Source organism: Halichoerus grypus, chromosome 11 (assembly GCF_964656455.1).
Source record: "Halichoerus grypus chromosome 11, mHalGry1.hap1.1, whole genome shotgun sequence".
Lineage (NCBI taxonomy): Eukaryota > Metazoa > Chordata > Mammalia > Carnivora > Phocidae > Halichoerus > Halichoerus grypus.
The window spans coordinates 7,099,655-7,126,973 of NC_135722.1; the positions used below are offsets into that span (position 1 = coordinate 7,099,655).

Here is a 27,319-nt window from a genome sequence, read left to right on the forward strand (position 1 = left end):
TCACCCTCAGAATTTACTTTTATTTCTCCAAAAGTTGTTCCTGTGTCTGATTCATGTAGAAAAATCACAAAGTCTTCTTGCCTTTTCCGAGGATGCCGCATCCATAGCCAGTTTGCCCGGGACTCTTCGCGTGTCCACGAAGAAACAACAGCTTTCTTCCAGAGCAGCTCGACTCAGGGTCAGGGTCCAGCTGCATGAGGCCTTGCCCACTGGGCCCGTGCCCCGCAGCCTCTCCTCTACCTCTCAATGGCTGGGCTCCCGTCAGAGGGCCACTCTTGGGCTCTCAGACGTCTGCGAGCGCCGCATGACGGGGGACAATAAAGCGCCCAGGCCTCAGATCCGGACCACCTGGACAGCAGTGCACGGACTCCGCCTCCCCTCCCCACCCTCGGCCTGCTGCCTCCTGAGGAAGAGTCGGCCAAAGGTGCCCCCCACCTGCCCTTTGGTGAGGCGCCCGGGATTCACACAGACACAGCCGAGGACATCCTGGGGAGAGGAAAGGGGCCGATGTGAGAAAGCTGGAATCATCTAAGAGTCAGACCCCAGAGAGGGGTTGATAAAATGGAAAGGAAGGCAACTGAACACATCTCAAGTCTAATCTGTTAACTTATCGGAAAACCCTGAATTCCTTTTGAGCCTCTGAAGCAGAATGAAGAAGGGTAACAATCAGCTCCCCAACTTGGGAGACAAACCTGACCTGGTTATCGTCCAGGGAACGGGAACACAGTTTTACCTCTTGAGGTTGAACTGGCTCTGATTCGGCAAGAGGGCTACGGGTTGCGTGGATCCCCCGTGAGAGACCCACCCCGGGTGGCAGAGATGAGAATGACCAAGAGCTTCTCTCAAGTTCTCAAGGCTGAGCTCCCCCGGAGGTCATATCCGAATTCGGGAGAGGGAGGCAGGCGAGGGCATGTGCAAAACGTTCCCAGGTCACCCTGACATGGCCCCCACGTGACAACCACTGTTTGAGGGCCTTCCTACCCGCCCCTGGAGCTCCCAGGGGAGCAGGGGGATGGCTGTTACTTAAATGTTTTACTAACATTCGTTTTCTAGTCCTTTACCACCTCTCCCAAAGAAATGAGGCCACTGTCCCCAGATGAGGAATGAGGATCAGTGGTCTAGAAGGGAAAGTCAGATGGGTCCTGGCGTTTCTGGGAAAAAGCTGACTTCAAACTTACCTTCACAAAGTATTTCAGCTCTGATGGGATAATGAAAACGTCCGGGGTGACGGGCAGCTGCGCATAGGTGTAGAAATTCTCATAGTCAATGGCCATGTCTTCCTGGGGAGGGTAGAGCGGGTAGTAGCTACAGAGACGGAGAGAAACAGTAAGCAGTGACTGAGCCGGGGTCCCCTCTTCCCACATGGCCTCCGAGCTTTCACAGACTGTCTCTCCTGTTCCTCCCTGTGTTTGGGGGACAGAAGGCAGGCTTGTCATCACAGGGAGTAGTTCCCTGGTAGTGGCCCAAGGAAGGTGCTCGCAATCAAATCTGTCAGAGCACCGGACCCCAAAGCACACTCGTCCTGGTCAGATATTCCCACGAGTGAGCTCACCTCCTCTGGGTCAGGATGTGCTTGAGGATTCGGCTGAGTCTGTCTGAAGTTCCGGAAGCACTGGGGAAGCAAGAGAAGCAAGAAATGGAATGCAGAGCCTTGTTTCTCAGCTCCTGTGTCTCTTTGGGGAGGACCTGAGGATTCGATAAACCGGGGAGAAGCTACATGGCCCACACACAGTGATGAGAGGGTACCTCTGGGGAAGTCGAAAGACCCCCCGACAAAGAGCTCGGTCTGTTCCCACCTGAGAAGGGGAGCAGGCCACCGGGCCGCGACGGGAAAGAGCAGGCATCCCAGGTGATCAAGACCACAGCAGGCTGTTGGCTAAAACTTCAGTGTGCAAGAATGGGCAAGGAGTGCACCAGCAAGCAGTGAGTGTGTTGTCAGGCTGACCCTTGCCCCTCAGACCTCAGCCAACAAGCACACACCCATCTCGCCTAACACATGCATTGCTTCACACTCCTCCCAGCGATGGGGGAACTGCTGGACCTGCATCAGCAGGCAGGCTAGGTCTGATTCTCTGCAGACCGACACCCTGCCGAGTAGCTCGGCAGTTCATCCTCTAGGAGCAGGGACACCCAGTCCTGTTTAGGTCGCGAGTGTGGGAGGTGAAGAAAAGGAGATGAACCTCTAGGATTAAAAACAAAGCGCAAAGACACATGGCCATGGTTCTTTGGGGTCTCCAACACTGTACAGACAAGCGCTAGCAGAAACAAATGTATCCCGTTGCTCCCGCTGGGAACAGAGAAACTCGAATGGCCAAAGGGTCTGGCACAAAGGGCTGCTCTAAGGACTTCCCAGTCAAGGCTCTCCCAAGCAGCCCCTTGATTTTCTTGGTGGAAGAAAGGCCCAGGGTCCAGAGCGCCAGTGTCCTGCTTGCTGGACCAGAACTGCTTCCCACCTACTGATCTCCTCGGCTCCCATGTGGAACAGCAGATCCGTGGACGTCAGGCCAAAGATCACTCCATTTATGGAGAGGCTGCAGGGCTCAGACACGAACTGCACTCGCTAAAACAAGAAGGGGTGAGACAAGCATTTGTGCACCAAAGCTAGAACCTTCTTCCCCATGAAAGTGGGGGGGGGGGTCTCCCAGGGGAGGAGAGACCACCGAAAGGGGGGCCAAACCAATGGACAGTAAATCATAAATACATCTGTCTGTTAAAGAAAGCTGCTTAAGATTCAGGCCCTATCCATGCCCCCAGAAGGCTTCCCCACCCTCCACTCAGGGGCCAGAGCAGGGATGCGGTACCTTTCTGTCATCTCGAGGCAGATCGGAGTAGCTGAAAGGTGGCTGCGGGTACACGGGCTCGCGGTGCACGTCCCTCACAGATGGGACAAAGACGAGGTGGGAGCCAGAGCTACTTCGTCCAAAAACCATCAGAAGAGGGAGAAAAATGAGCGCATTCGAGTTAGAACAGCTGGACGACAGACTGAAAATATCAGGGCTTGAGACAAGAGCCTCCATCCAGAGAGGAATTTCCGAACCGAATTCTATGAGGAGAGGTGCTGTTTCCCATGGGACACTGCGAGCAAAAGACACCTTGTTCTCACTTCCACACACCTACCTCAATGAGGCTCAGGTCACCCGGGATGTGCTTTGTCCTGGCTCCATGTGGTGTTCCACCAGGGAGAGGACGGGACTATTTAGTAGGAAAGGAGGAGCAGAAATTGGGAAACAGAAAAATCTAGAAAGACAAGGTTCTGACCAAAGAACCAGAGACATGCAGCCAGATACAAAACCAAAGTTCTGACTTCACACAGATGGGGCTGCACACAGATGGGGCGTACAGGCATTGGTCTCCCTGACCAGGGGCTCTTGCCCAGGGAGAGACCAGCCATGACCGGACCCTCACACTGCCTTCTCGCGTAGAGGGTCAAACCGCAGCCTCCTACCAGAACACTGGGTCCTATTTACAACAACAGACAGACACACCTTCCGAGGGATGGGGAAGAGCACACCTGGCCTCTCTCCGAGGCCCTTCCCTCTTGCATAGGGAAGCGATGCCCCAAGTCTTTCTCAGCAGACTGTCTTGCAAGAGTGACAGGACTATTTAACAGCAACAGGAAAAACAGATTTCCTTTGATGGAGGCAGAAGGGGAATCTCTAGGGTACAACATGTAAGCAAAGAAAAACCTTTAACTTGAGGACCCAACTGTTTATCCTCAACCACACAAAAGAGGAAAGGAAAAAAAAAAAAATCCTGTTTCCTTGGTTCCCTCAGCTGTGCTCGGCAGAGGGGCCTATTACAAACCACACAGGCGCAGTGTCCCTTTGAGGGCATGTTTAAAACCCCCCACCAGTGCTCGCTGTCAGCTCCCTCTCTTGCTTGAAATCTATGGCCTTCCCAGACGCAGCTCCGCAGCTGCCTTTCCCATGGGATAAAGGTACTGGTGACTGTTGTCACATCTGTCCCTTGTCTGTCATACCTGCTCAGAGCGTGAACTGAGACTTGTGCAAAAGAAAACCAGGATCTTGAGACCACTTTGCACATTAGTTACAGTCCCTGTGACACAGGTAAGTACATGATCGGTACCCAAAGCCAGGGCTGACCCGCCCGGGACTAGCTGTGCTCCAGACCCCACGGCTCAGTCTGTGATGGACACAAAGGGTGGAGGTGCCGCTGGCCACGGTTAAAGGTGTGGAGCCGCTGTTTCAGCGAAGGTGCTGGAAGGGCAATGGTTAAGGAGGAAACAGCCCTCCTGCTCATGGCTATGAAGTGGCTGTAGGGGGAGGGATCTGAGAGAAAATTCCAACTATGCTGAGCATTGCACAACCTCGTGCATCACGGTGGGAGGGTCCCCACAGCCGCTCCCTCTGCGGCTCTGCTGCTCTGTGGACAGGGCGCTTCCGCGAGTTCTGGCTTTTACTGATAAATCAGCTTTGTGCTCTGCACGTCTGATCTCTCAGGAATAAAAATAAACCACCCCCCAGCACGGACTGCTCATACACTGTTTTGGGGAGGGCAGGGCAGCTCCCCCTGCCCCGAGGCGCACACTGGCTACAGAAGAAAGTGCCTGGCAGCGCTGGGCGCTCACCCCACAGTAACAATGCCCAGTTTGTTCTTTGTTTGTCCCACTGCTGTCACCACCACATGGGGCGAGGAACCAAAAACAGAACCCAATGTCGCACTGAGAGCACCCCGCCTGCTGGGGCACGGCTTTGAGGTCCCTGTCCATCCCCAGGGGACCCGACCCAACAGGGACACCAGCCCTGCTCCTGGCAGTTGGGGTGGGGAGGGGTATCTCTGAGGGGCACTAGGTACTCCCCAGGTCTGGCCTGCGTCACGACAAACGACAGCGTGGGAGGCAAGAGGCACCTGGATTAACTTCATTTGGGGGGGTAGTGGGGAAGGGGCAGACCCAGGCGCAGGCCGAGTCCCCTGACTCCCAGGTAAGTTAGGGGGTGCTTCTCCCCAGTCCCTGAGGTCTGCCAGACCGGCCCTGCTGCCGATACAAGAAGGTAGTATTACGACTAATCGACTCTGGGATCAGTTCTCACTGCGAATGGGCGGAAGATTATACATCTTGTTTTAAAAACCACCTTTGTTATAGACTTGTTTTTAAAAGCTTAGCCTCAGGAATGTTTATTTTCTATGAGCTCAGCCGCAGGCAACCAAATCCCTAGAGAAGATCCATCACCTATACCAATTCCTTTCAAAACCAAATCCCTAGAGGAGAAGATCCATCACCTATACCAATTCCTTTCAAACCCCGGCCCTGGAGGAAGAGGGGCAGGAAGTGAGGATGTTAGCTTCCTGAATAACTTCCTACTTGTAGTTCAAGACTCTTCCTGGAATAGTGCCTTTTCTCTCAAATTAGAATTGCGCATCTCTCCTCACAGTTCCTGCCCCTTGGTCTATGGCAAGGATCCAAGATCTCCTCTCTGCGCCCCCAAGTTTCTACCACGGCCTGCTCGGCCGTCCGCAGTGTCCCGTGAAACGTGGGGCAGCTCTGACTCTGGGGAAGGACTTGGGCTCACCCCAAAACAATCACTCAAGCATCGAGATGTTTGGGGCCCCCAGGGATTTCGTTGGGGAACTCATCAAACACTTCTCAGAATCAGCCGGGAAGATTCCCAGGGAATAGGAGTTTATACAAAAGGGAGTGAGAAAAGGGAGGAAGTAAAGGGCAAGCAAGGGAAGAGCGAAAGTCTTCACAGCCTTTTCCTGTCAAGTGTGTTTATCTTTGTATTTCAGAGACGCCTCTTAACCCGGTGTCGGTGCGCTTGGGAGTCAAGAGGTGGATCTGATCTCTGGAGTTCAAAAGGATAAAGGGACATGAGCTACCATTACTTCCTGCCCCGGAGAAACTGGGCAGCGTAAGGTTCTGTCCAACAGTCTGAATTCTGACCTGCGCGTCCCTTCAATAATTGTCCGCAGACACTGCTTGAAAACATCTTCAAACGGACTTGTGAGCAGGCAGTTCTGCAAGAGAAGGAAGGAGACCGATTCAGAGAGCAGACGCGGGCCTTTATTCACTGGCCTAGCATGCTGAACGACCCCGGGGGCCAGCTGTTGAGCGAGGAGCTGGAGGACAGAGTACGATGAAAGACACATGTTGGGGCGCCTGGGTGGCTCAGTCGTTAAGTGTCTGCCTTCGGCTCAGGTCATGATCCCAGGGTCCTGGGATCGAGCCCCGCATCGGCTCCCTGCTCTGCGGGAAGCCTGCTTCTCCCTCTCTCACTCCCCCTGCTTGTGTTCCCTCTCTCTGTCAAATAAATAAATAAAAAATCTTTAAAAGAAAAAAAAAAGAAAGACACATGTTCGTGGTCTCTGTCCTCAAGGAGCAGACTCTGTTTGGGGACAGGAAAGGGGATGGCGGAGGAATTAATCCTCTAGAATGTAAGCTGAGAGTAAAAGCAAGAGCATTCTGCAATCCTTTCTGCGGAAGGTACAATATCCTGAGACAAAGGGTAGGAGGCACCGACTCTCGGCCACAGAGATGTCCTGAGAAGGGCCTTTTGTGTTTTCTGCATCAAAGGACAGCAAGACGTGGGTCCTGGAGCCACAGACAGCTGCGCCTGCGCGAGCGGGCTCGTGCCTTAGCACCGAGCCTCACGGGGGGACACCAGACTCACAGACGTGCACTTCCCTCCCCCAGCTTCCAAATGGCCTTGTATTCTGGTGACATGAAGCCTTCAAATATTTACAAAAATGCCCTGCTACAATGTTTTTCTGATTAGCCACAGGGATTAATTTAGGTTTGTTACAAATGCAGCATAAAGTCCAAAATATGGAAACAAGAGCGAGGGCTCAACTTGGTGCAGGTATCTGGCACTTTTCCTTCCCGGCCCCCGTCACTTACCTCCACCTGTTCGTGCTTAGCATCCAGGAAAGGTCCAAACTGCAAATAAGAGAAACAAAGGTATCAGAACCACACGTGTCCATGAGCGCCTTCACACACCCTCTCCTAGCAGTTCTCTGCCCAGGGCTCATCTGTCCCTTCAGGTAGCAGATGGGGTGGGAGTACCCAGCCAATATCACAGGCAAAGGCTGTGACCCTGGATGGAGGGAGGCCGCCAAGGCCCCCTAACCAGGTGTACTGCGTCCTACAACACTGGGCCTTTCTTTAAAAAAACTTTGAGAGAGAGAGGGAGAGAGAGAGACAGAGAGAGAGAGAGGAGCAGAGGGGGAGGGAGAGAGAATCTGAAGCAGACTCCATGCTCAGTGCGGAGCCTGACTCGGGACTCGATCCCATGACTGTGAAATTGTGACCTGAGCTGAAACCGAGTCAGACACTTAACTGATTGAGCCACCCAGGCGCCCCTGGATCTTTTTCTAAGGTCTCCCCAGTTTTCCCATTGGTGCCTCCCCCAGTGAAGCTGTCCCAGGAGGGCTTCCTACCAGGATGCAGACATCAGGCTGATCGTGGTTGATGATGGCAATCAGATCAAGCAGGGGATCGTAGGTGATGCTGTCGGATGTGGTGTATGGCCCACAGGCCACCAGGACCATGTGTTGCTCAAAATCTAAGACAGAAAGGATCACAAAGTGTTGATTAGAAGATAATGGGATGGCGGGAGAAAGGGCAATTAGGGAAAAATGCCACAGGATTCAATTAATTAAGAGTCTCCCTAAGTGTAGAACTCTGGGAATCCAAGATCTAATCCCCATCCTCAAAGAATACTCCATCAGCTGCTAGAGACAGGGAAGAATGCGAATAACTAGGGAGTGACAGGCAGTTTGCTAGCAGCACACTGAGCAATGGGAGAAAGCAGCAATCAGGAAAGACCTGATCAAGGTGAGATTTGCTCATGCCTTTCCCCTAGTTATTTTTATTGTGATGAAACACAAACAACATAAAATTTACCATTGTAACCATTTTTAAGCATACATTTTAGTGGCATTAAATAAATACAGAACTGTGCAATCATCACCGCCATCCATTCCCAGAACTCTTTTCCTCTTGTCAAACCGAAACTCTTGTCCCCATTAAACACGAGCCCCCCCTCCCCCACGCCCTGGCCACCACCATTCTATTGTCTGTCTCTAGGGTTCTGGCTACTCTAAGTATGTAAGTGGAATCATACACTATTTATCTTTCTGTGACTGGTTTATTTCACTTTGCTTATGCTTGTAAGTAGAATTTCCCGGGAGCAAGGGCAAGACGGGGTCCTGGAGAGTGTGCGGTTTGAGGGAACATCTGTGTTCCAGTGTGACTGGAGAACGTGGTCTGGTGAGGAGTCCAGAAAGACGGGCTGGGTGTGAGGCTTGGCCTGGGATTCCTGTGTGAGGGGTAGGGAGGTGTGATGTTTGGCCACCTGTCTTGCACTGCCTTTTTCCTCACAGAATCGGCTTTCCTTTGGGAGAGCCAGCCCTCTCCTCCACAAGGCAGTCTGGGGGGCTATAAATCAGGTGCAATGTCGTCCCCTAGCTAAGAGACAGGCGTGTGACCAGTTTGAGCCATCCACACTCTCCTCCCTGGTAATGGAATCTCGAGGTGAATCATTTAAGAACAGAAAAAAGGGTGGAGCTCATGTATTCCAGCCAGAGGTAACTGGATGAGATAGTTGGGGAATTCTTGCTAGCTGGACACCTAGAGTTGTGAGGTCCTTATCTGCCTTTGAGTCTGCATTTCTAGCTCCCTGTCCTTGCTGTGAGCTAGCTGGATTTCCCCTAACAAATTCTCTTTTTCTTAAGTTAGTCTGAACCAGTTTCTGTAGCTTACGCCAACAAAACCCAAAGATCTGACTCATCATGTAGTTGTATTAGTTTCCTATGGCTGTTATGAAAAATTATCACAACCTTAGTGGCTGAAAACAAACACGTATTTATGATTATGGTTCTGGAATTCAGAAGTCCTAAAATCAAGGTTTTGGCAGGGCTGCATTCCTTCTGGAGGCACGGGGAGAGATGTTTCCTTGCCTTTTCCAGCTTCTAGAAGCCACCTGCATGTCTTGGCTCATGACCCCTCCTCCATCTTCCCAGCGAGCAGCCTACCATTTCTATCTTTGATGCGGATCCTTCTGCCCTCCCCCTTATAAAGACCCTTGTGATCACACTGGGCCCACCTGGACAATCCAGGATAATCCCCATGTCAGGATTCTTAACTGAAGGACACCTTCGAAGTTCCTTCTGCCATATAAAATAACCTAGTCCCCCGTCGTAGGGATTAGGCCGTTACTTGTCCACCAGAGCAGGAACACCATGAAGCGAGATCGAGAGTTCAGGGAGAAGAGTCTGTTTCATGCAGTGCTAGGGCAGGGGACAGAGTTAAATCTGGTTCTGAGGAGCCTACAGGAGATGTAAACCCTGGAGGAAAGCAAGTGCCAGGAGAGGAGGGTCCACTTCTCATTTCGTGTCTTCCTGAGTGTCTAGCTCAGTACCTTGGTCAAAAATGTTAATAACTTATTCCACTGCTTCTGGAGGCTTCCCTGGCACACAGCTCAGGCTCTGGGCATCTCAGCCACATCAATTTCATCCCATCACCTGAAGCGGATCCAATACCACCACGCTCCTCTTGTTGCCAGCAACATGGACCTTCTGATGCAATGTGCAATGTCATAAACTCCTAAATTTCATTCCTGAGTCTAGGTCACCGCCAAGAATGACCTCATCACACACCGTTACTGTGCATGGGGTGCTGACAATACCCTAGAGTCGGCCATCTCACTGCGAGTCCTCAACAGTCTTCTGCTTTGCTTTAAAAAACGCTTTGAATTATTTTGAAGCAGTCTGTTAAAATTTCTTTTTGTCCTTTCCCACCTAGGTTAGTTACCAAATAACTCTAGGCTTCCTTAGAAATTTGTCTAACTTTTTATTTATTTTTAATTTTTTAAAAATTTTATTTATTTGAGAGAGAGAATGAGAGAGAGCACATGAGAGGGGTTAGGGTCAGAGGGAGAAGCAGACTTCCTGCCGAGCAGGGAGCCCGATGCGGGACTCGATCCAGGGACTCCAGCATCATGACCCGAGCCGAAGGCAGTCGCTTAACCAACTGAGCCACCCAGGTGCCCTGTCTAACTTTTTAAAGAAAGATTTTATTTATTTATTTGAGAGAGAGAGAGCATGAGCGCAGTGGGGAGGGGCAGTGCCAGAGGAAGAGGGAGAAGCAGACTCTTGCTGAATGGGGACCCTAAGATCATGACTCAAGCTGAGGGCAGACACTTAACCGACTGAGCCAGCCAGGTGCCCCAGAAATTTGTCTAACTTTTTAATAAGATTTTATTTTGGAATAACTTTAGAAATGTAGGAAAGCTGCAAAGATAATACCAAGTTCTTGTATATATACCCTTCCCCCAGCGTCCCCGAATGCCGGCACCCTGCCTCACTAGGGTGCATTTGTCAAAATGAATCCAGGGGCACCTGGGTGGCTCGGTCGGTTAAGTGTCTGACTCTTGATTTCAGCTCAGGTCATGATCTCAGGATTGTGAGATCAAGCTGTATGGGGCGTGCCTTCTGCCCAGCCCCCTCACCCCGTGTACACGCTCTCTATCCAAAATAAATCAATCAATCTTCAAAAAACAAAACAAAGGAATTAATGCTGGCTTATTATTGTTAACTCCTAACTATGTGGGGTTCACTAGCTTTTCCACTAATGTCCCTTTTCTCTTCCAGGATCCCATCCAGGACACCACAGTGCATTGAAAGAAACTATTCCTATTTTGCCTTTTATAAAGTAACTTCCAGATACAGATGGCATGCCTCCTGTGTAGCCAGAACCCAGGTGGTCACGCTCAGTGGGCTCAGACCCTGGCCTTCCACCAAGGGCCTGTAAAGCCACCCATCTGCTGTCCTCCCTCGCCTCCACCAGGGTGCTCCCAGGCGGCTTTGGCAGCTTTCTTGTGGCCTGAGGAACCTGGACGACCCTCATCCACCATCCTCACTGTTAGCAAAACAATGCTTGAACCCAAACTTACCTCCATCCTCTTTGGTGGGCTGATAAAATGGAAGTGGCACGCCCTTAAAAACAGGAGAAAAACTAAACTGAGTTCTTGGTTAAAACAAAGGTGGGGGTGGAACCTGAACGAGAGTGGGGAACCACAGCTTCGGCAAGTGGGGCGGGAGGGTGGTGGGGGAGGGCTGAGATGCAAAAGGAAGAAAGCAGCCTCAGTCTTGCTCCCTGGAGCTAAAAGCTCACAGAACGGACGGTACCTATATGGCACCAGAGCAGCAAAGAGACCTTGGTAATGGGAGGTCATGGCTAAACTCGTAACACCCAGCAAAAGGTGGGAGAACACGGGGGTCTGAAGTACAGTATCCTAGGCAAGGACCTGAGAGCAGGGAATCTGCTACTTTTGCTTGCGTTATTTGCAAATCTGTGGAGGACTACCGCCTAAAGCAGGGGTAGGTGAACTAGGGCCTGTGGGCCCGATCCGGCTACTGCCTGCTTTCACGAATCCAGCCACACTCATTGGTTTGCAGGCTGTCAACGGCACTTCTGAGCCACAATGGCCGAGTCCTTGTGACAGAGGCCGTATGGCCTGTAAAGCCTCAAGTATTTACTGTACGGCCCTTTACAGAAATGGTTTGCAAGGGGGCCCAGAGGTGGCTTCCCATTCTGTAGCTAGAGGATTGAGAAGCAAATCAATAGGTTCTCCTGAGTTTCCAGGACAGATAGAACGGCACATACTGTGTCTGCAGCAAAGCAGGAGGGAAGATGGGGCAACTGCCGTCGTACCTCGTAGAGCTTGGTGGCAATAAATCTTCTACCAGTCGTGTTGATTCCTTCCATAACTACAACCTGAAGGACAAGAAGCAGAACAGGAGGTGAACAAGGGATCGGCAGTAAAACTATTTTGATATAGTTAGAAAGTATTAAGTACTGGGGCACCTGGCCAGGTCAGTGGGGAGAACATGAGATTCTTGATCTTGGGGTCATGAGTTTGAGCCCCACATTGGGGGTACTTTACTTAAAAAAAAAAACAAAAAACATCTATTAAGTACTAAGTCCATCTATCTCATTTTATAATTACAAACTTGGGGGTATTTTCTAGAAAACAAATTAAGGGGCTTGTGTTAGTAATAATAACTGTGCTCTATACGAATGATCTAATTTTTTGTAACAATCCTATGAGGTAAGAATTATTATTCCCATTTTAGAGATGAAGACACGCTGGCTTCGAGATAAGGAACCTGGCCAGAGTGACACTCCCCGCTGGGGTGGAGCTGGAGGCTCAACCAGGCAGCAGGTCTCAGAGCTGAGGTCAGAGCACTCAGGGAAAGCTGGAATCCCCACACTGCTGTCTGCTCTAGGGCCGGTGCTCCCGCCACACCTCGTGCAAGTAGGAGGCAGCCAGCGACGAGATGCTCATCCTGCCGCCGCCCACCACACACGCTATAGGGCAAACAGCACGCGTGCAGCCCGTCTCACCTGTCCGGGAAACAGAGAATATTCTTTGAGCTCAGATAAATTCACTGGAATCTGAGCCCCCGAGGAATGTTCCCGGTCTCCTTCAAGAATCACTGACTTGCTGTTCAGCTTCCCGTTGGTGTCACAGCCAATCTGGCCCAGCAGAGTAACAGGCTCCTACCGAAGGTGTAACATACGAACGACAGTCTTGGGGACAGGAGCTCAAAATCTGGGGTCAACAGAATGAACAGCGAAGCAAATCCCAAGCAGGAAAGATTTTTTTGGCAGGGGCATCATATTGACAAGTATCATCAGTGACTCTCAGGGCATCTGGTCTGCCCACCCACCCAATGCTTGAGGCCCTCTAAGTGGTCTTCTAAGCTTGGGCATCTCTAGTGAAGGCAAACTTGGTTCCTGCACCCCAAGGCAGCCCACTGCATCTCTGGATAGTCTCAACCATTAATACCTCACATCTATTGAGCTTAGTGAATACCAGGCATTGTTCTAAAGGCTTACGTGTATTAACCTGTTTAATCCTCACAATGATGGTGAAGTGGATACTATTACTGGACCCACTTTACAAAAGAGAAAAATCAGCAACAGGTTACATAATCTAGTTAAGGTCAAAAAGTGGGTCAAGCCTGGGTTTGAAGTTTGGCTCCAGAGCCAGATCCTTAACCACACACCATATTGTCTCTTAACAGGAAGTTCTTAAATTGAGCTGAAATTTCTCTCCCTGTGGCTTCCTCTGTCCTGTTCCCATTACTGGGGGCAGTCTGAGGAAGTCTAATCTTTCCCCACAAGTCTGTGCATCCCTGCCTCCCCTCTACTACTTCCTCCCAAACTTCCTTATATGACATGGTTTTGCATTCTTCCCCAACTGGTCAATCTTCTCTGAATGCAAACAATGACAGACGTGCCTTAAGGAATCTTCTAGAACACATTTCCCCTTAGATTAAAAAATGTTTCAGAGAGAAAGCACTGGAACATATGCCAGATTAAACCACAATTAAAGATACTACTGGCAACAGTTGATCCATAAGGACAGAGACCAAACTAGGGGACAGACTATGGGTCACCATTCCTAGAAACCCTGTCCTTGCTGTTGTCCTCACATCCTGATCACTGAACACTTCTATTTGTGGGAAGTCTCCAGGGGGCTACATGCCTCACCACTAAAAAGGAAAAGGCCTCAGTCTTTGCTTATGTGCAAGACCCTAATCCAAGTGCAAAGAAAATGACCATCTCTGGTCACAAAACCAGAAAGCACTTCTCAGTCTTTCTTCAGAAGGATCCATGTTATCAAATTCAACCAAGACAGATGTTCTAACTAGAATATAGACAAGAAGTAAAAAAGGAAGCAAGGATGTCTTTTTACCATCAGTTTAAAAATACAATATTAATTAGGAAGGACTATTAGAACAATTCTTACTTGAGCTGGGACCAGAACAGGAGTAAAAGCCTCAATCTTGTAATGTTCCTTGAGTTCACTGCCAAGTTCCTCTATCTTACAGGTCAGAACTGAAAGCCCAGAGGGAAAAAGTACTGTGTTTAGGACATTTCACTTGTCAAAAGGAGAAGATACAGCGCATCGTAAAATATTGAAGTCAGTCATTTTACAGAAGCAGGAGGGTGCCCAGGACCTCTTTCTAAAGCCCTAGCCAATCTCCCAATATTTGGTGGCTGAAATTTGGCCACAGATCATGTGGCACAATCCCTGAGAGTCAGCACGAATGTCCACAACCCAGCCTTCCTTTCATTCTGGCCATCAGTGAGGTTTAGGGAGAGTCAAGTGCAATGTGGAGAGTCTTCCATTCTTTATAAGGAAGAAACCATAAATATCTGACTTTCACTGGCTTCCTCTACATAGTTCAAACGGCTGTCACTGGGAAATGGTTATGTGCTTTTTCTTTAGGGAAGCGAAGTGACTTGGCAGAATTGCTGAGAGCGTCACCTCATGTCCCTCCACTGCTAGGGGTACCCAGAGGACATCTACCAACTTCTATACTCAAAGGCAACCTCGGAACTTGTTCTACCAGCCTAGCTGAAGCTTTGTTACTTACTCTACACCCTTCCAGGTGGTTTTATATTTTCCAGAATTGCAAAGAGAAAAACAATTACCGTCTCGAATGTCTGGAAGCTTCTGAAACATTGATTTGTAGCTCCCGGTGAGTGACTCTGGACCCCCCAAGACCTTCAGGCTGATGTTACCGGCTCCTCCTCTTCCAGACCAAGACACACCCTGCGCTGAGCCGAAGGAGGTAACCACTTCCCCTCGGTTATTTCTCGAGTTGTACTTCTGAGAGGGAGTAGCACTGATTGGAAGCAAAACAGATGCACATTACTGTATTCCTATCTAAAGAGAGAGACGAATAAAATGAGGTTACCTTTTGGAAATGGGGACTGGAGAAACGTCAAGCTGGCCTCACAATTTATAAATCTAATCAGCTTAATGGGGTTGGACATACCCGGACCTTTAAGGAATTTCAGGAATGAGGGTAAGTTTAGAGACACAGACATATTTTAAAAGGTTTTCTCCTGGCTTACAACTAAACAAAGCAAAACCAAACCAAACTCTGGATTAATTAAAAAGTGAGTTTCAAGTACCACTTTCTTTTCTTTTTTATAACTTTTTAAAAGATTTTTTATTTATTTGTGAGAGAGAGAGAGAGAGAGAACAAGCAGGGGAGGGGCAGAGGCAGAGGCAGACTCTCCAATGAGCAGGGAGCCCGATGTGGGGCTCGATCCCAGGACCCTGAGATCATAACCTGAGCTGAAGGCAGACGCTTAACAACTGAGCCAATCAGGCGTCCCTCTTACAATTTTTTTTTTTTAATACTTATTAGAATACCACTAGAGCCTGGCTGTGGATAAGCCCCAAACCGCTGTCCATCTATAGCACCTCACAACACAGTTCAAGGTAGACACCACAATAAAATGAAGTTAAAAGGAATTCATCAGCTCTCTCCCGTGTGTGTGCAGGTGGAGACGTAATGAATTCAGTCAGCTGGTGAACAAACATTCCCATTATCCGAGGCTCAACTGACAAGTTCTCATATTTCCACGCACTGCGTGGTAAACAAGAACACGAACATTGCCGAGCTCCTTGGAAGGCAGTGCGGGCCTCTAATCCTCTGGGTGGGAACACAGCTTCCGGAGAGGTCGCTTTCAAACAGTCTGCGCTTTAGGCACCGAAGCTTTGCAGGAACCAGTTTTACGTGGGTAATACTGCAACTTCTTCCCACAGAGGCTACGGAAAATGAGCTCAATTAAAGATCTCGATCTCCGCGCTGCCTCTACCTGAATAATTGAGAAGTTACTTTCATAAATTACAGAACCAGTTTCTGATGTCAGCTTTATTAGCGTGCATTAAAAAATGCCGAGGCAGCGTACCGCCGGCTTCTCTGAGCTCCTCTGTGCGCAGCTCCATGGGACAGCGGTTACAGCCGGCCCTTTAGTGCAGTGACGCTTCGGGGGACTGCTTATTTAGAGTGTAGCTGCTGTCATGGTGCTGGCTCAGCTGGTGAGAACCGTCTCTACCCATCAAGTTTCAAAGATGCCCTTGGACATCTAGAAAGCTCGCTTCCCAAACCAGTTTGAGAACTCCCGAAAGCAGCAGTGGACTACGCTAGAGAAACTGTCCTTCGGAGTCCCGTGGTCGCTCACCTGGAGTGACTGCGGTCACCTCCTTTCTCAAGAGACAGAGCTGGACAATCTTAAGCTCCGCTCCGTCTACAAGGGATCCACAGTACAGGCAGTTCGTAGTTCCCTAAATGGTTAACGTGACGGATCCTTAGCCTCATCCTGACCCGGCAGCACCAAGCCTTTCTTCTACTCGGCAGGGCCCTGGCCAATGGAATTCTCTAATAGGAGACACGTCATTTACGGATTTCAAAAAAATCACATGTGATCTTTGTGGATTTACGTGCAGATGTGGCAGCAGGGATAAAAATGCCAATTAAGTCTGTGTAGATTCACAGTGACACGCAAACTCTGAGAAACTAGTTGTAACCTGAGAGAGGAACAATAAACAGGTTATACAACAGGATGAACACAGATACGTACTATTCTTTTTATAAAATAGATACTGGGGACGCCTGGGTGGCTCAGTTGTTAAGCATCTGCCTTCGGCTCAGGTCATGATCCCAGGGTCCTGGAATCGAGCCCCGCATCAGGCTCCCTGCTCAGCGGGGAGTCTGCTTCTCCCTCTGCCTGCCACTCCCCCTGCCTGTGCTCTCTCTCTGACAAATATGTAAATAAAATCCTAAAAAAAAAAAATAGATACTACAGATGAAGAGAAGAAAAAGGAGAAGAAGAAACCCAACAACACCAAAACTAACAGAGGCGGGTGGAAGCCTATTTGTCTCTATTGGCAAGACTCCTGAGACTCGCGGACTTCTGAATAGACAGGTTGTTTTCTGGAGAAGATATCTGCTCCTGATCTAGGAAATGAGCCCTAGAAAAGTGGGTGGAAAGTGAGTTTCCTTAACTACTGGAAGACACGGTAATTTTCCACACAGGAAGAGAAGGCAGGGAGGGCAGAGAGCAATAGGCTCTCAAGCTAGGCACCACAGAGGTACACACCCACCCGTATTGAGTCTGTCACTCTGGAGGGTCAGCCCCCTGACAACCACAGAAAGGGGAGGGCAGGCCTGCTGTCCGGCAGCTGGATTCATTCTGATCTGTACCTTGGAGAGAAACTTGATGGCGAGAGGAGTTGATGGGGGCTCCGAGTAGACACAGTCCTTTTTGTTAGGGGGGTTTCTGGGGTGGTGATAGCTCGCTTCTGAGAACCCTAGGAACAAAACAGAAAACAAGATCCCAGTCACTGTAGACCCAAGTTGCTACCTGAGGGTATAGCCCCTTAGGAAGAAAAGCACGGTGCCCAAGTGAAGGGCACAAGGTAGGGTTGGGCTGGTTCCCTTCTTAAGGCCCCATCTCCAAGCATAATCCCATATAGAAATCTTGAGCAGCTATCACCAAATCCATTGGAATCCTGTCCCCATTTTGAAGGCAATAATGAAAAAGTATCAACATTTCCCAGAAATGACTGCCAAGCAGGCAATCTGTCCTATCAAACTGTTCACGTGGTCACTTTCTTTCCCCACCCCTTTGCTTTAGAACAGCTGGGAGTTTTGACCTGCGCAGACACATTTTCCTGAGAAGGGATGGGACCACATTACTACTCATTTTGGCAAAGTCCCCTGCACGTTTTCAAAATTAGAGAAAAGAAGGACTCCAGGCAGATAACATGGTTGAACTTAGTCTATTTAGCAAATGCCTCACTGATGGTCACTTCTGTTCTCTGGCTTTCGCTCATCAGCAAGAATCCAAAGGTATGCCCAGGATGGAGGATGAGACCCACAGCTCAGAGATCTATTGCTCCCCAGAGTCTAGGATAGCTGACTGTGGCAGAGCAGAGATAAAATCTTTGCCAGGACGCAACCAGGAGGCCAGCTGGTCTGCAGAGGATTCCCTGCCCTTGGGCTCCTCCTGGCTGCGCACCGAAGTTATGCCACCACAGTGGCCTGCTGGTGACAACTGGGGACGAACACAAGAGAACAGATGCAGGAAAGAACATCAAGTAGCTGGGACGGAAATTAGGTTTTAAAAAGACCCTGATGCTACTGCTCTTATACAATAACCATTTTTTAATACTCCTTTCTGGTATTTTCATATTTTTCCAACTTAAAAAATATATAAATTCTAATATTTACAATCTTAAATATAAACCTTTATTTGAATATTACATATACTGATTTTTTTCACGCTATATTAACTATGAACATTTTCCAACATCCCCACAACCTTTGTCCTTTTTAGTAGCTGTGATTAAATTGATACATAATAGCTGACATAACTACTTCTCTACCGCTGGATGTATGGGATGCTTGTAATTTTGGGTGATTATAAATAACGCTGACATGCCCATCTTTACGCAGATAGCTTCTCCCATAATTTGGATTATTTCCTTAGGAGAGATTCTGACTAGGGATAAATACTGGGCCAAAGGATGGATAAGATTTTATGGTTTTGGTATATATTCTCAAACGACTCTTGTAATCCACAGGGGCTGTCGAACTCTAGGGCCAAGGTTGTGTGGGGGTATTTCAAGACAAAGACAGTCTGTCTCCCAAAACATGGCAAGAGGATGGCACATTGGGAGACAGGGCAGTTTCATGGCCCTTGTCCTCAGCCCTTGCAGCGAAACCCAATGGTGTCAACAGACCAACTCGTTACGCTTCTCAGGGATGCGCTCACTCTAACCACGCTCATGAGATTTGCTATTAACGCTGCATGCCTGTTCATTTGCAGTGAGAAATACAGTGACCGAGGATACCATATTCTCATATCCTGGGGTAAGCACATTCTCATACCACACAGAAACCCAAATTATAGGCCAGGTTGCCAGTTTATTAATTTACTAGAAATATAACGTTGGAGGCATGGGAACTTCAAATCGGCAGGCTAACACATCCGCTCCGTGTCAGGCAGGACACGTGGAAAGCCAAATTATCACCAGGGGATTTATGGCGAGCATGGAGGCAAAAGAGTAGCTGGCAACAGCACCAGGCAAATATTTAATAATGATCAGGCAAGGCCACAGGTACACCTGCCTCGGAGACCCCACAAGGGCCTGGCAACCTCGCCGTGGCACTGTTTGTGAAGGCAAGGCCAACGTTCGGCCCCATGACTACTTTGTCGGGAGGCCACTGATGTATGGCCTAACGGTGATCCAGCAGTTTCCACGTGATAGGTACTGTTCTAAGTATTTTACATTTCTCTAGGCCAGACCCACGTGGCGTCTCCTCTGAGCTTCAGACACGTATTTCATCTTGTTTGCTCATTTTAGTCCGACTCACTTAAGTCTGATTCCCTGGTCACCAACTGTGATTCATAACTGGGCCTCCTAAATACCTTCGTGGCAGGAATGGGAGTCCTCAGGATGGTATTTCCGTCATGGGAAGGGCATATACTTCCATAGGAAATCAAGTAAATTTGCATCTGACCTATGCATCAGTCTGAGAGCTGGATTACCACGAGTCAGTCCCCAAGAACATGATCGACTCTGGATATACAGACAAATCACAAATTCTGGACCTGTGAGGTTGTCAATCAGATCAACGTGAGGCAGCCCCACTAGGTTCCGCAATCCTGGCTGATGCTGCTTAGGGAGCCAAGCAACCGTTCTTATTCAGAAGGTCTGCCCTTCAACAATGATTAATGTATCAGGCTCTGGGAAAACAGCAGCGAACACAGCAATGTTTCTGCCCTCAAGGAGCTTCTGTTCTCATAAGGAGGCAGACTGAAGCAAACAAGGAAATATATAACCTGTCTCATGGTAGTAAGTTCCACAGGGAAAAGAAAAGCAAGAGAAGAAAAGGAGGGAAAGAGGAGGGGTTTGCTCTTGTAGGCAGGTTTCTTCCCTCAGACAGGGGACAGAGGAGGTGGACACATGTCTGGTGTGTTTGAAGAGCAAGACCACCAGAGTGTGGAGGAGTGGGAAGTGGACAAGGGAGCAGGGCAAACTCAGACAGACCCTCACACATCTTCTGAATGTTATCGGGGAAGATGGGAGAGCCAGTGGAGGGCTGTGAGCAGAAAAACCTGGCCTGACTTGCATTTGAAAGGAGCATGGCGCACTGTGGCTGCTATGTGAATTGCTCAGAGGCGGACAAAGCAGAAAGAAGCCAGGACAGGAAGCCGTCCCGCTCAATCAGGAGATGACAGTGCTGGGGACCTGGTGGTGAGTGGACAAGGTGAGAGGGCCGGGATTCCAGAAGGAGGGCTGACAGGACTGGTGGATGAGTTGGATGTGGAGCGTAAGAGAGAAGGAAGACTCAGGGAGGTCTCCAAGGTTCCTGGCCTGAGCAAACCCCAAAATGGAAGAACTTTTTAGTAAGATATGGGCTCTAGGACAGGAGCATCTCTAGGGGGAAAATCAAACGTTGATTTTACATCTCTTCAATTTTAAGCTAAGGAAAACTGCAGTATGTCCACATAATATGTTATGTGCGCCTGTCTTGTGTCAGCAGCTTCACAGGCCGTGTCTTTAGCTTTCCTGCTCTCCACAGGCACCCCTAAACGACTTACCTTCTTTCTCACAATGTAACTCGACTTGGAAAAATTAAGGCTTACTCCATGTTTATGAACTTCTACAAATTAGAGTTTCTTGAGGGCACAGCCCAGCCATGCCTGTTTCTTTCACCACCGTTCACCCAGCTAGTACAGTGTACAGTGCCCGGCCCATAGCAGCTGCTCAGTAAATGAACGGAAGCATCGGGACTTCAGAGATAAGGAAACTGCAGTTCAGAGGGATAAAACAACTCACCTAAGGTCACCTAGGTCTGCTGACTCAGGCTTTGAGGGCAATACTATCCCACTACCCTATCCTACCCCTCATGCTGGGATCCAACACTGGAACTGGATCATTCAATTCTAGGACTTCCACCTATACAACACTTTGCAACTTTTACGAAGAGTAATTATGGAGAAACCATATTTATGAACATTTTATGATGTTTACGCTAATTGAAAAAAGCAGGATAGGTATATGGTTACAAGGACTACCATTACATAAACACAGCTATGCCTGTGACAGGAAAGGAAGATGTGTAAGTAGAAACATAGTAGGAACTGTATGGGTGGCTACTTTTTTTTTTTTTAAATATTGTACTTTTTTTTTTTTTCTTTCTTTTTTCTTTTAAAGATGTTATTTATTTATTCGACAGAGAGAGAGAGAGACAGCAACAGAGGGAATACAAGCAGGGGGAGTGGGAGAGGGAGAAGCAGGCTTCCTGCCGAGCAGAGAGCCCGATGTGGGGCTTAATCCCAGGACCCTGGCATCATGACCTGAGCCGAAGGCAGATTCTTAACAACTGAGCCACCCAGGCGCCCCTGGGTGGCTACTTTTTTAGAATTAAAAAAAAAAAAATGATATTCATAGAAAGCAATCTCCAAACATATACTCACCTTAGAGGGTGTGGTGTAAGAGTTCAAGAGGCTCTCTTCTTCTTCCTCCACTTCGATTCTAAAAACAGTGCTCAAGAAAAACAGACTTCTACCCAAAATCTAAGGCAAGGGTTGATTAAATAAGAAACCTGAATAGTAGGTACTTTTTTTTTTTAAGTTTTTTTTTTTTTTTTTAAGATTTTATTTGTTTGACAGAGAAAGAGAACATGAGAGAGGGAACACAAGCAGGTGGAGAGGGAGAAGCAGGCTTCCCGCTGAGCAGGGAGCCCGATGCGGGGCTCGATCCCAGGACCCTGGGATCATGACCTGAGCCAAAGGCAGATGCTTAACGACTGAGCCACCCAGGCACCCCTGAATAGTAGGTACTTTTATTATTTGTTTTTAAATTACACAAATTACCAAATACAGCCCCTGGCTTTACATAAAGACCCCAGCAGGAAAGGATACAGCTCTTGGATGGAAACAATGTCTCTAGCTCCCGCGTGCCCACCATCCCTGGGCACTCTGGACAATTTTTTGCTCAGACACTGAGGAATAAAAGATAATGAAGATATTATTCCATAGTCAAGTAACAGAGGAGGTGTTTTCCACAGCCAAGAGGTAATAACAGGCATTCAAAATATAATCTAATATATAAAATTCCTCCAAGTAAGAATTAAGTTAAGATGATGCATGACAGGCTAAAAACGAAGAGTTATCCTGTGACTGTCTGTAACCACTTAAATCTAACACCCCCACCAATGACTTGTTGAAGCCCTACCACTCGACATACACAGTTTTAGGTGATTTAGACCCACTCTCATTTAATTCTTACAATAACCATAAAAAAAAAATATGGGTTATTAGAACCACTAACATAAGAGGAAACGGAGGCTCAGGGACAGACATTATGTAGCCTGCCCAAGTGCACACTGGGACCAGAGTCCAGATCGGTTTCTAAAGCCCATACTCTTCTCACAATACATCACAACGCCTCCCCTCAAGAGCAGAAATGGGGAATTTCATTATTAGTTTCCTTACATTTTGTTCTTACCTCATGCTCAAAAGAGTTCAGGGTCTCTGAGGTGAGGCAACCTTTCCCTGTTCTGGTGCAGAAGGCTATAAGCTCAGCTACCATTCCCTCCTCGCTCTGTCCATACAGAATGCAGAGCTCCACCACTGCAGGAAGGAAAAGTGAACAGGTAAGAACACAGTTCATTTCTTGCAGCTTTCCCCGTGAAAGGTGAAATCAATCTTCAATTTCTTCAGTCAATATTTCTTCAGCACCCACTAGTGCCAGGCACGGTTCCAGGCATGAGAATATAGCAGTGAACAACACAGAGAAGAATCCTTGTCTCCATGAAGCTTACTACTGGAGAGAGAAAACAAGGAAGTAAAATCTGTGGTATGTTAGATGGTTAAATGTGCTGTGTAGAAAAATAAAGCTGGGGGCGCCTGGGTGGCTCAGTCCGGTAAGCATCTGCCTTCAGTTCAGGTCATGATCCCAGCATCCTGAGATTGAGCCCCAGGTCGGGGTCCCTGCTCTGTGGGGAGTCTACTTCTCCCTCCCCCTGCTCTTTTTTTTTTTTTTTTAAGATTTTATTTATTTATTTGAGAGAGAGATTGTGAGAGAGAGAGAGCACGAGAGGGGGGAGAGTCAGAGGAGAAGCAGACTCCCTGCCGAGCAGGGAGCTCAATGTGGGCTCGATCCTGGGACTCTGGGATCATGACCCGAGGCTAAGGCAGACGGTTAACCGACTGAGCCACCCAGGCGCCCCTCCCTCCCCCTGCTCTCTCTCTCCCTCTCAAATAAATAAAATCTTTAAAAAAATAAATAAGATTTAAAAAAAAGAAAAATAAAGCTGGGGAAGGGATCAGGGGGTTGGGAGCAGGGGTTGGTAATCTTCAATACAATGATTAGGGAAGGCTTCACTGAAAAGGTGGAAGACTGGGAAATGAGTAGTACAGTTTTTAGGGAAAGAGCTTTTAAGCAAAGATCCTGAGGCAGAAACAAGATCAGCAAAGCTACTATGGCTAGAACACAGTGAGGAAGGAGGCAGAAGAGGAGTTCAAGGGTAAAGGGAGTACAGACTCTTGGCCACTATAATTACCCTGGTTAGTACTCTGAGCAACTTAGAAAATCACTACAGGGGGGCACCGGGGTGGCTCAGTCGTTAAGCGTCTGCCTTCAGCTCAGGTCATGATCCCAGGGTCCTGGGATCCAGCACCGCATCGGGCTCCCTGCTTGGTGGGAAGCCTGCTTCTCCCTCTCCCACTCCCCCTGCTGTGTTCCCTCTCTCGCTGTCTCTCTCTCTGTCAAATAAATAAATAAATAAAATCTTAAAAAAAAAAAAAGAAAATCACTAGAGGGGGGCACCTGACAGAACAGTAACATGATGCAGCTTCCACTGAACAGGATCACTCTGGATGCTGTGTTTAGTTTAGAACGAAGAGGGCATGGGCAGAATCAGGGGGACCAATTAAGAGAACCATGGCAAAGTGCAGGTGAGAGATGATGGTGGCTTGGATCAAGGTGGTGGCAGTGGAGGTGGGAAGAAGTGGTTGGACTTCAGATAGGAAGCATCCTGAGGGTAAAGCTAGTGGGATTTGCTGATGGTGAAGAAAAAAGGAGCCAAGGATGATGCTGTTTTCAGCCTGAGCACCTAGAAGAGTGGGGAAGACAGCAGGAGGAAGTACTGAGGAGCGGGAGGACATACGGGAGCTTAGTTTTTAGACATACAGAGTTTGAGGTGCCAATTACAAATCCAACTAGCAGTTGGACAGATGAGTTTGCAGTTTAGCAAGTAGTCCAGGCTAAAATATACACCTGGGAATCATCAGCAACACATGGGATGAAAAGCCGAGAGACCAGGTGAGAGTCCCTAAGGAAGTGTATGTATTTGGGACTCAGGATGAGCCTGAGAAGTGGTGACAAGTAAGATAAGAACAATTAGGCGTGCTGTCTGAGAAGCTAGGAGAAAAACGTGTTTCAAAGAAGACATGACAAGTGGTGTCAAATGCTAATTCCGGATGAGGACTGAAAATTCACCACGAGTTTAGCTAGGTTAAGGTCACTGGTGACCTTGAGAGAAGCAATTTCAGTGAAGCAATGGGGATGAAAAAGCTTACTGACATGGGCTTAAAGAGGAAAAATTTGAAGACAGCAAATATAGACAACTCTTTTGAAGAGGTTTGCTGTAATTGGGGAGGAGAGAACTGGAACCGGGGACTGGGTTCAATAGAGTATTTTAAAAGCGGAGCAAGAACCACACTTCTATGCTATTAGGAGAAAAACTCTTATAGCGAGAAAAATAGAAAATATGTAAGAGATTAGAATTACTGGAGTGATGTTCTTTTTTTTTTTTTTTTAAGATTTTATTTATTTATTTTGACAGAGAGAGACAGCGAGAGAGGGAACACAAGCAGGGGGAGTGGGAGAGGGAGAAGCAGGCTTCCTGCTGAGCAGGGAGCCCAATGCGGCGCTCGATCCCAGGACCCTGAGCCGAAGGCAGATGCCTAACGACTGAGCCACCCAGGCGCCCCTGGAGTGATGTTCTTAAGAAGGTTCGAGAAGGAATGGGATTTAGGACTCAAGTGGAGGGTTTGGATTTTGCTAGGAATAGGGAGAATTTATTCATTGTAATGGGAGGGCAGGAGAGGTAGGAGTGAAGAAGTAATTGTGGAAGTTTTCTAATTGTTTCTACTTTCTTGGTGAGACAAGAAGTTCATCAGCTTTGAGTGGGACAGAAGGACATTAAAGGAGAAGGTGGCAAAGTTAAAGTCCCACTGAGGTTAGTGATTATGAATTCAAAGCCTAGAAGTCCAACACCCCTGCCAAACTAGTTCTGTGGGATGGAAGAACTGGCATTTTGGAAAAGAATGCACTGGGTGGAAGAACTTGGAGTATTTTGGTATCTCACTGTAAGTTAATATGTTTGCATTCTGGTTTTATACATTAAAAAAGAAGTTCCAAGTGTTGATGAATGGTTAAGGCAGGTGCACGTTCATCCTGATTCTTTTTTTTTTTTTTAAGATTTTATTTATTTATTTGACAGAGACAGAGACAGCGAGAGCAGGAACACAAGCAGGGGGAGTGGGAGAGGGAGAAGCAGGCTTCCCGCTGAGCAGGGAAGTCCCAGGACTCTGGGATCATGACCTGAGCCGAAGGCAGCCGCTTAACGACTGAGCCACCCAGGCGCCCCTCATCCTGATTCTAAAACTGAAAACTCTATGTCTCCCAAGACACTGCTTCAAACACCTCCTGCCCCAGAGCCTGACCAGTAAGAGGGAGCACCGGACTTGAGGAGAGGAGACAGGGGTTCACAGACTAGCAGTCTCCTTGTCTGTTTCTCCCTCTGTAAACAGCTGACAAGCTAAAATTCAATTTTGGGAATCCACCTCAAGGGTTCATATTTGCACAGACCACCAACAGCTTTGATGAGAAATGATGGATCAGCAGAAGTTTAAAGTGCAGGCTGGAAAGGGAGGAGCCAGGAATAAAAAGTTACATTTCAAAACCCCCACATCTCTTGTTCTGTTGTGGGGGCTTAAAGAATTTCCCAATTCATGCCACCGGGCCTAGTCTGAACCTGGCCCGTCCCAATTCCACCTTTCTGAAACTGCGTTGATTTAAAGTCGGGCTTCATATCCTTATTCTTGAGTTGGGATCCAAGCAGTACATTGCAAACATTTCAAAGTCCCTACATCCCCAATCTCGAAATTTGGTTTAATTCGTCGTCTCCCAACCACCAAGAGGTCTGATCTAAGGAAGGGGAAACTTGGAAGCGTTCCCTTTTGGGTTCTAGGGGGCTGGGAACACGGAGCGGGAGGTGGACCTCGGCTGGGGTCCGGGGCGGGGGCGAGGGACTCACATTTCTCGGTCAGAGCCTCCTCGCAATCTACGTCGAAGATCTGCAACTCTTCCAGCAGGCGCTGGGCGGACACACTCATGGTGACCCAGGGGGAGGCCGGGGGCCCGGCCCACCGAGCTCGGACCTGAGTTCAAGGACCTCACGGCGTGGAGACTGATGGGCAGGACGAGGTTCCTCGGATCCTTTTCCCCTCACGGAGACCGAGACGGAAGAAGACCAAATGGCCCAAGCCCTCCGGCGCTCAGAAGGCCCCCGGCGTCAGTCACGGAGAAACACTTCTTTCTAATGTGGGAGGAGACCCCAAACGCCCGAAGGAAGTAAGCGGAAATTTCGTTAACTCGCTCTTCTGCAGAGAACGTCCTGCTTCCTAAAAGCTACCGCGGAGCATCTCAATGACTGGAACAGAACAGAGCAACCAGGAAAAACCCGCCAAATAGTTTGCACGGCGCGCGCATGCGCGAGCCGGGTTCAACCCCACCCCTTCCCCTCTGCTTCCTTCTCGTTCCCAGACGCCGCGCGCCCCCGCGCGTCCAAGGGCGCATGCGCAGAAACGCTAATACGCCCGCTCGCGCGCGCCCGTCGTCCGCCTTCGGCGGTCCGGTCCGCCTACCTTTTGGCGGGTGCGCAGTTGTGTCTCGTAAGGCGCGAAAGCTGGGCTTTGGTGCGCGACGTCCTTAGCTCGCATCACCTGAATCGCGTCTCGGTGCCCGGCGCGGTTACCTGTATTTCGGGCACCGCCTGCTGGCGAAGCTCCGTGACGAATGTTCGTCACCCTTTCGTCCTGTGCGTTGGTGCGCAGGCGCTGTTACGTATACACCCGCAAACCTCCCGAAGCTGCTGTGCGCAGCGCACGTCGTTCCTTCTCTGACCCCGTCGACGTGCGTCTGGGACAAGCTGATAACCACTGATGATAACCAACCGGAATCCCTAACGAAACCACGCTCTTAAGATAAGCGAGGGCACGTTAGGTTCGGGTGCATTTGGGATTTCCCCGTAGAAGTTCCCAGTGGACGACTGGAAACTTGGGAGTGAAGATGGTTCACTAAGAGGGAGAGAGGGGAAGTAAAATGAAAAGGTGGCCTTCCCCATGAAATACCTCCTAAGTCTTTGAGCCACAATCTCTGGCTCAGCTTAGATCAATAACCTTGGACAT

The 27,319-nt window shown here is 48.8% G+C and overlaps 1 protein-coding gene across 3 annotated transcripts; it reads right to left on the bottom strand.

The window, feature by feature from the left end:
• POLA2 (DNA polymerase alpha 2, accessory subunit) lies at positions 1–26,993 on the bottom strand. Of its 3 annotated transcripts, none has more exons than XM_036119251.2 (19): positions 26,777–26,993; positions 26,167–26,448; positions 22,350–22,474; positions 21,764–21,843; positions 21,317–21,374; positions 17,032–17,138; positions 14,465–14,658; positions 13,776–13,864; positions 12,365–12,520; positions 11,672–11,734; positions 10,911–10,953; positions 7,396–7,520; positions 6,857–6,895; positions 5,903–5,976; positions 2,802–2,910; positions 2,454–2,560; positions 1,553–1,612; positions 1,179–1,305; positions 1–486 (listed from the first exon to the last, which is right to left on the bottom strand). In XM_036119251.2, exons 2-19 carry the CDS (start codon positions 26,243–26,245, stop codon positions 334–336), a joined length of 1,788 nt encoding a protein of 595 aa, XP_035975144.1. In that variant the 5' UTR covers positions 26,246–26,448; positions 26,777–26,993; the 3' UTR covers positions 1–333. The 3 variants fall into 3 exon arrangements, with proteins under 3 accessions (XP_035975144.1, XP_035975143.1, XP_035975141.1); XM_036119250.2 differs by having other exon boundaries at positions 26,167–26,540; XM_036119248.2 differs by having other exon boundaries at positions 26,167–26,562.
• Positions 26,994–27,319: the final 326 nt, after the last annotated feature.

What these genes read in the sequence shown, in the direction of transcription:
- POLA2 (XM_036119251.2), bottom strand. Translation starts at nt 26,245, where the DNA reads ATGAGTGTGTCCGCCCAGCGCCTGCTGGAAGAGTTGCAGATCTTCGAC. An exon ending in CTAAGCACGAACAGGTGGAG is followed by an intron (nt 5,977 to 6,856) that starts GTAAGTGACGGG and finishes CTTCTCTTGCAG; the next exon opens with AACTGCCTGCTCACAAGTCC. An exon ending in AGCTGAAATACTTTGTGAAG is followed by an intron (nt 487 to 1,178) that starts GTAAGTTTGAAG and finishes TCCTCTCCCCAG; the next exon opens with GATGTCCTCGGCTGTGTCTG.